The sequence below is a fragment of the Cinclus cinclus genome, chromosome 20 (assembly GCF_963662255.1).
Source record: "Cinclus cinclus chromosome 20, bCinCin1.1, whole genome shotgun sequence".
Taxonomy (NCBI): Eukaryota; Metazoa; Chordata; class Aves; order Passeriformes; family Cinclidae; genus Cinclus; species Cinclus cinclus.
Genome location: NC_085065.1, coordinates 6,853,034 through 6,861,439, shown reverse-complemented (window position 1 = coordinate 6,861,439; position 8,406 = coordinate 6,853,034). Strand labels below are relative to the sequence as shown.

Here is an 8,406-nt window from a genome sequence, read left to right as displayed (position 1 = left end):
AAGCAGCTCTTCCTAATGTTGAGGTGGAACATTTTGTGGTTTAGTTTATGGCCACCGTCTTGTCGCTGGGCACCAATGAAAAGAGTCTGACAGCATGCTCTGACACTCCCTGGATAAATTTAAATTAATTGATGAGATCCACAATCAGTCTTCTCCAGACCAAACAGGCCCAGCTCCCACTGGGCTATCAGAGAGATGCTCCAGATCCCTCATCATCCTTCGCTGGATCCTCTTCAGCAGCTCCTTGTTTTTCCTGCGCTGAGGAGCCCAGAGCCGGACACACAGCTCCAGGCAGGGCCGGTCCTTGCCCTCGGCAGCCCCAGCGCTCCCCGCCCGCCCCGGGCTCAAGATGGCGGCGGCCGTGAGGGACGGAACTGGGTCCCGGGGCGGGAAGGGCCCAGCTCCGCCGCGCTGAGGTCGCCCGGCCCTTCCCGACGGGCTCCGGAGCGGCGGGGAGGGGCCGCAGCCGGACCCGGCCATGAGCGGCGTGGCGGAGGCGCGGGAGCTGGAGGAGCGGCTGCGAGAGGCGGCGGCCCTGGGGGACGTGGCGGAGGTGCGGCGGCTGCTGGGTGCGGGGGTGGACATCGACTCCCGCAACGAGATCAACGGCTGGTGAGGGGCGGCGGCGCTGCGGGGGCGAGGGGCGGGCCGGGGGCGCTGCGGGGGCGAGGGGCGGGCCGGGGGCGCTGCGGGGGCGAGGGGCGGGCCGGGGGCGCTGCGGGGCCCGGCTCTTCCCTCGCTACCCTTCTCAGCGGCGGTGTTCGGGGTGGTTGGGCTCGGGACTCTCCCCCCAACCCATTTATCAGGTGTAGGGTGAGGGAGCTGGTTTGGAGACGCAGCTCTTGTGTTTAAGTCTTAGTTTTCCCATTTGCAAATACAGAAAAGCTAATCTCGGGAGGCTCGGAGATTTGCTGTTAAAGAGGATCACGATAAAAGCAGGTCGCCCTCCTTTCACCTGTCACTGCGTGTTTGCTCAAGGTCCCCATCCAGTCGTTTGTGCGGGACAGCAGTGGGAGTCAGCCCGCAAGGCAAAGGAGCGCCCTGCCCTGCACAACTGAGAGATTCAGAACTTTAGAAAGCGCCGCAATGAAGGAAACTTTATTCCCAGTTATCACTTTACGCATAACTCGGGTGAAGTAGGACGGGGCTGGTGAGGAGGAGCCGGGGCGATGAATCCCAACCCTTGTGCTTCCTTCCCGCAGGACCTGCCTGCACTGGGCCTGTAAGCGGAACCATGCCCAGGTGGTGTCCTGCCTTCTGGAGGCTGGCGCAGACAAGCAGATCCTCACTGCTAAGGGAGAGCTGGCGGCACAGCTAACATCGAAACCAGACATCCGCAAGATTTTGGGAGGTTCCCATCTTAAAAGTCATCTAGAATTCTTGGTCTAAACACTAAAACTTTTTAGTGCTCTTATCTGAGGCAGTAATTGGCAAAACCTTGGCTAGGACCATTGTATCATATTAGATAGCTCTGATTTATAACTGGAATTCATGTTTGGGCAAATAGACTTGGGATTTCAGGTAGGAAGGCTTTGGGTTCTGAGCTGTGTCACCAGGAAGTGAAAGAGCTGTATGCTTTGGGAAGTGTGCTGCTGCACTCCTGGTTGCTTCATTAAGCTAAGGCTGGCATGCAGGCTGCAAATGGGGGCTTTACAGTTGTACAGTTTGCTGTGGTCTGACCATGATCAATTATACAGATCGCCTCAACACAACTTTATCACTCAGGAAGTTACGTCTTCTGAGCACCTTGTTATAGTGTGACTTGGTATGGTCAATATTTGCCATGTAATTCTGCCATCTTACACTTTTCATATGCACAGCAAACCCAGTTAGATGTGTGTGCCACTCCTGAACAAGAGCAAGTGCCATCAGCATTTAGGTACTGTGCTCCAGATTAAAATTCTAAAGTGCTTTACCTTTGGAAATGTGCTGTATTCTGCAATTGCACTTAAATTGCTCTCTACAGAGATCTGCTCTTGCAGCAGAGGTGCAGGGTCATCCTTCACAAGGTTGCAGCTAAATCATGACTCAGGTTCCAGCAGATACACATGAAGGAATGGCATGTTCTTACTCAATACTTCTGCTTTCTTGCGGGCAAGGTGCTCATCTCTTGGGCTTAGTTTATGGCAAACGACTCACCTGTTTTTAACATCTAAACTGTCAAGCACACGTGGATAAACTCTGTTCATAAATGTCTTATTTTTCTGTCTGTTAAGCTTTCATGTGTTTCCTGGGGAATAAACACATATCACTTACCTTCTCGCCTAGTTTTTATTCTGGGAGTGTGGTATCATTGAGCAGATCTTTGTGAACTGCTTTGACAACACTGTTTATATTCTGTAATCTTCAGGCAGGAATGTCACTTACTGCAGTGCTTTTATGCAAGAGTTGAGTTGGGGTATTACAGTAAGTAGTCACTTCCCTGAAAAAATACTGGGTTGAATTTGCTGGCCTAGGCCATAATAAACTATTTACAGCAGTACTATTAAAAGCATTTCAAAATGAGATTCAATAAAGGACTACTGGTCATCTAATTAATTTTAAAGAGCTGGAATAACAGTGCTAGGAATGATGTGTCTTACAAAGGTTATTCCCCCCCACCACCACTTTATTTAAAAAAAAAAAAAAACAGAATATACTGAAGACATTGATAGGTTTTTCTTTCACTTTACAGCTACTGGCCTCAAGTATTTTATGCTTCTGGAACATTAATTTCATTCTTTGATGACCTTGGAATGTGATATAGTTTAAAGACACAATAGGAAAATAACTATACTCAAAACAAGAAAGATCTATCTAGTAACATGATGGATTTTTTTCTCTCTCCATCCCCTATCCCTAATTTTTGAACTTCATCAATAGAGGAACAAACTGAATGCCAAGAAGTGAAGGATTTAAATTCACCCATTGTTGCAAGCTACTTGGCCAAGCCACGATTCCTTAACGTTTACACCGAAGAAAGCATTCCAGGCAGCTTGGCAGAATCCCAGAATGAAAGTGCTTCCATCTCTTCTGCTTCCCAGAGTGAAACCAGCCCTTGTCCATCAGCAACTGAGGCCGAAAGCATCTGCACACCCAGGTCATGCAGCAGCAGCGAGCCCTTCCCAGCACCGAGCAGTGCAGCCAGGCCAGCCCCTGTGCCCACCCTCACCACGGCCTCAGCCTGTGCCAGCCCAGGGCTGCCCCACAGCCCCAGCCACCCCCCGGCCACCGCCCCCAGCCTGGGGCTCTGCTCCCCAGCAGTGTCTGGCCAGGCTGTGTCTCTGCAGCCTGACACCTCTCCCAGTGGCCCTGCATCCACCTTCCAGCCCTTCTTCTTCACTGGAACATTCCCCTGTAACATGCAAGGTAAAGAGCTGCCCTATCTCGTAGTTCTGTTAAAGTTACTGGGTGAACAATGAAGTTAAGTAATCATTTCACTTCAGACTCTAGTAGAATAGAGGCAGAGATGTTGAATTCTGTGGCCAAAGGTTTGAACTGAACTTTCTTCTGCTCAGCTAAGTAAAATTTATACTGTATATACTGTTATACTGTATTTTAACCATATTAATACTTTGCAAAACAGTGGAATGATCAGTCCATGTAACGTGAATATTTAAATTTTGCACTACATTTGCATTAAATGCAGCTCTGGTATTTTGGTAACAACTCGACTTTGTGACTAGATGGATCAGTTTCAATAGTGTTAACAAGGTTCTCCTGTGTATTCTTGCTGGAAGCTTCTGTTAACTGCACAGTATTTCCCAGATTACAGGGATTGTATTAAAAAACCTGAATTCAGAAGATAATGGTAAATACTGTAGTGTTAGGTTTGAGTTGGTTGTCTCTTTTGTTGTTGACCAATTGTTTCTCTGTCAGAACTTGTGCTCAAGGTCAGAGTCCAGAACCTGAGAGACAATGACTTCATTGAGATTGAATTGGACAGACAAGAATTGACCTATCAAGATCTGCTCAGAGTGAGCTGCTGTGAACTGGGTGTTAATCCAGAGCAAGTAGAGAAGATCAGAAAACTACCCAATACACTTGTAAGAAAGGTAAGAATAGAAATGAGACGTTAACTTCACTTTGCACTTTGCCAACATCAGAGAAGGTATTTTTGTAAAAAGATTGGCAAAATGTCACCTTTGTTAAAAAAAAAAAAAACTGACTTAAACTGACAGATTCAAAGGGATGTTGGACCTTCCTTAAAACTTCATCATAACTTGTTTAAAAATATTCCCATGAGAATAAGCAGAGTATTTCAGCTCCTAAAGCATATGGAACTATTAAAGCTTGACTTTTTAAAAATCTATCAGAAACAGTGCATTTAGGGGCTTTTAACATAATTGCCAAGTACTACTTCACTGTCTGCTTGTCTAAAAAGACCAAACAGCAAGGGGAAAAACCTCCAAACTGTCATACATACAGTTTAAAGACAGGCTGTTAACAACTGCCCTTCTGTTCCAAAAATATGTATTCTAGAGATCTGTAAATGAGTGGCCACAACTCTTGGTTAAGTGATATGCACAAATACAATCAAATCATAAGATTAAAGATTTTTGAGGAGAAAAACCAAACAAGCAAACCTGCTGTACTTTTAATGAGTATATGCTGGTAGAATTTTTTTTTCATTCTTTATTGCTATTACTGGGTGTGATGTCCCTGGAATTTTAGTTTATATTCCTATAGTTATTTCATAAATAACAACAACCAGCTACATTTAAGAGTATTACGCTGTTTTGCCTGTTCCTTACAAGGACAAGGATGTTGCCAGACTCCAGGATTTCCAGGAGCTGGAGCTGGTCCTTATGAGAAGTGACAGCTCTCCATTCCTGAACGCTGCAGCTGTGCTGACAGAGCGGCCATGCTACAACAGCAGAGCATCCAAACTCACCTACTGACCCTGGGAGCTGGATCTGCTACCTGAACACCTGGCACTGACATGTGCTGCCTTTGGAAGGCACTGACTTCAGTGTGTGTAAAACCTTAAGTTATTATTAGGGTTACTATTTTAACTAATATTTTATATTTAATACCCTGTTTGCTTTTGTTTACTTGATACTGTATTCAGCCAAGGGATACCTCATTTGTCTAGTAAAATCACGTGCTTCCAGTGTATTTCAAGGAAGTTTATTGGTTTTATCTGGCAGCAGGGGGCACAAAAGACATAATTATTGATATGAAAATCATGTTAAGTACACCCACTCTGACCAAGTAACTCATGGAAAGATTCAGGAAATTGTCTCTGGGTGAATATATGTATTTTAAACCTCCTCGTTAAATTAAATGAAAGAGACACACAATGAATAGTTGCTCTCTAAAAATGTTAAATGTGCAAGTCCTTAAACACTCACCAGGATGGGTTGTCTAAAGATACTTAATGCTCAGAAGTGGCAGGAGAAACTTTTACTGGGCTGAAAGTAAGTGGAATAAGCATGCCCATATTTAAATATTTATTGCCCTAGTGAGAATATTGTACCTCCAACAAAAAATACAAAAGCCTTTTGTGGATGTTCCTTAAATTAAGTCTCAATCGAGTTGAAGTGCCCTTCCAAGAGAAAGCCCTTGTTTCAGGAGATGGGGAGGGGACCCCCAGTCTGTGTCTGTGGTTTTTACTTTCTGACTGCTGTGAGCCTGTGCATTACTCACACCAGGTGTCAGCACTGTCAAGACAGGAAAGCTCTTTGTGGCCCTCCCTGTACACCAGTTCCAAGGGGGAGTGGTGGTTGCTGCTGTGAGAAGCACAGCAGTGTCCTCAGGGGAGATCACAGCTGGAAGGAACACAGCATGCTTGTATGAGCCACTAGATGGGAGACACACCACGAGCAAGTAACCTGTGACTGGCCATCACACACAGTCTGCTGTCAGTGTTACAGCCTTGTTTTAGTCAGGTGACGACTGAAAGGGCTGAATGCCTCCAAGCACTTTCAACTTATTTTTTCCTCTTTATTGTGGGGAGTGAAAAAACCACAACTCTCATTAAGCTACAGTCCGTTTAACTTGCATGTAAGCAAGTCAGTAATGAAAAAATTCACCTGTGGGCTAAAGTACCAAGTCATAGCATTGCTGGAGTATAAACAGCCTGAAGCTTTTTCTGATTACCACAGCAGCCTAAAAACATTTGGAGGCCGTTTTCTTTTTTATCAAAAAATACAATGCTGACCCTTGCACCAAAACCCTTTAATTGGGTCCTGAGGTGAGTGGAGGAATGAGTGACTTGCTTTTTCTGCATGAGCTGCTTTTTCTCCCCTCTGTTCCCCACTCTTTCCCCCACCCCAAACTGTATTGATTTTCCTTCCAGCTCTGCTTTATGAGGCTGCACTAGAGCAGAGGTTGTGCAGAGCTGGTGCAGTTTGTTGTTACCTGGACTGCAATGTTGACACTCAAACTGTAAATAGTACAGCACCGTGTTCTGGTAGAGCAGCGTGGCTGCCACCCCCCTGTGTCCTGCACACCAAGAGAAGACAGAAACCCCTTCTGTCAGCAGAGATGCTTGACTCTGGGCTCAGGATTTCACCAAGTTACTTGGGCCTAAAATTCTTGCTTACTGCAGTCAAAATAATTATCATCCTTTTCCTCCATGTTCCACATACATCACCTCAACCCTGCTAAGTTCATGTTCTCAGTCCTGTTTTTTCTCCAGCCAGGAGCTGAGCTACTTTAATGCCAGATTCAACTCCTGGGAAGCTCAAGACTGTGACACAGTATGAAGTAAAACTTCTTAACTAAGGTTCCTGCTTTGTTTTTCCTTGTAGGACAGGAAAGAAGATTTTAACAATTGTCTATTTATCTTTCCAGCATAGCTTGGAGGCTAGCTCAGATTATGTGCAATAACTGTCTGAAAAACAGTAGTGGTTAAATGGCTCAAAATTAATAACAGTATCTAATTTCTTTACAGTTCCTTTATTTGGGAAGTCAGTGTAAGAACTGTCTCCACTCATTACTGAGCATTCTGCTAGAGGGCAGCTGGTTTAAAAAGCTTTATTTCTCTAGTTTCCACCAAGAATAACAGTTAATGTGTTAAATATTTAACTATACTCATAATCTGACTGTAATAACAGTAAATCTATGCAGAGAAATATTTTTGTATGTTTTATGCAGTTTGATAAACTCTAAGGCACACTAGTTATGTTAACTGGTTTTTGCTGGGCTTTTTCCTTGAACAATAAACTGCTGGAATGATAATTAAGTTTACAAAACTGTTCTTCCAAGGATGACTTTTGTTTGCACTACAAACTTGTACTGAACTGACATTGCTACTCTTCACTTATATTAAAGTATCAGTCATTTCAAGTACCTTGATGTCTTCCTTCTTCAGGGTGGGGGGTAGAGGGATGTGAAGATCACTCTGGAGTGGACAGGACACTTTAAATTTTTAATGCAACTTTTAAAAATCACAGGCCATTTTTAACACCTAATTAAAGACTGTCAGGCTGTCAAAACCAGTATGGAGAGAGCATGTAAGTAGTGCTTACTGAAACCAGCTACTTGCTTTTTGCCTAGCATTCCAAGAAAGTCTGGGACGGTATTTATCCTGGGCTCAAGCTCTGGAGGTATTTCTCACAAAGATGAACGTCTGTAGAGATGTTTGTACAGTCAAATCTGGAGGCAGAAAGGCATTGTGTTTCCTATGCTCTGCAAAACAGAATTTTCCTTCGTCTTCAAAGCATTAAAGGCTCCCCTATGAGACATGTCAGAATCTGAATCCCAGGCTAATCTACTACAAGGTACCTCATTTTATAATTTTTACTTTTGCAAAGTAAAGGGAAATGCAAATCAACAAGTGCGTGCAGTGGAAAGTGGAAGACAAACATTTTCACTGCTGAAAGAAGTAACACATCCAGGAAGAGGCCGAGTCCTGTCTCACAAGTTTCAAAAGGAGGAGGTTCATCCAATATTTCCCAAGTAGAATTTAGCTGTAATTTCACCTGCTCCCACTTTATTTTTTTCCAACAACACCACCACACCCATTCTCCATCCCCTGTGCCTATGTCTGCTTTAGAACAATCAAAATCAAAAAAGGAACATGGCTGGCTGCATGTGGTATCAAAACCTATCACTACCAACCACAGGGACTAGAAGCAAATGGCTTCTGAGTGCACTTCCACACACAGGCCACACAAATCAGCACAAGTTACAAACATGTTCTGTCCACGTCTGACTTTGGTTACATACACAGCCAAGGCCTGAATACTAACTGGAAAGATAATGCTCTTTTTAGAGAATGTAAATGCATTGCCTTACAGCCACAGCACTGGCCAGCACACACTGCTTTCCCAACAAGAACCACTCCTGCTTGCAGTACAGCTTCACAGGGAAGCATGAGGCACATCTCCCCGCCCGTGTGTCTGTTCTGACAATCTGCAAGGGGTTGTTAATCAATATCCCAAACCAATACTGCAATGCAAATATGAGGCAGTCTGGACC

At 44.6% G+C, this 8,406-nt stretch overlaps 1 protein-coding gene across 1 annotated transcript; it reads left to right on the top strand.

Annotated features, from left to right (window-relative positions):
• Positions 1-387: 387 nt before the first annotated feature.
• LOC134052086 (ankyrin repeat domain-containing protein 40-like) lies at positions 388-4,880 on the top strand. The gene is made up of 5 exons (XM_062506310.1): positions 388-612; positions 1,203-1,351; positions 2,863-3,348; positions 3,859-4,034; positions 4,737-4,880. Exons 1-5 carry the CDS (start codon positions 479-481, stop codon positions 4,878-4,880), a joined length of 1,089 nt encoding a protein of 362 aa, XP_062362294.1. The 5' UTR covers positions 388-478.
• The last annotated feature ends 3,526 nt before the right edge of the window (positions 4,881-8,406 follow it).

What these genes read in the sequence shown, in the direction of transcription:
- LOC134052086 (XM_062506310.1), top strand. Translation starts at nt 479, where the DNA reads ATGAGCGGCGTGGCGGAGGCGCGGGAGCTGGAGGAGCGGCTGCGAGAG. An exon ending in CATCCGCAAGATTTTGGGAG is followed by an intron (nt 1,352 to 2,862) that starts GTTCCCATCTTA and finishes CTTCATCAATAG; the next exon opens with AGGAACAAACTGAATGCCAA. An exon ending in CCAATACACTTGTAAGAAAG is followed by an intron (nt 4,035 to 4,736) that starts GTAAGAATAGAA and finishes GTTCCTTACAAG; the next exon opens with GACAAGGATGTTGCCAGACT.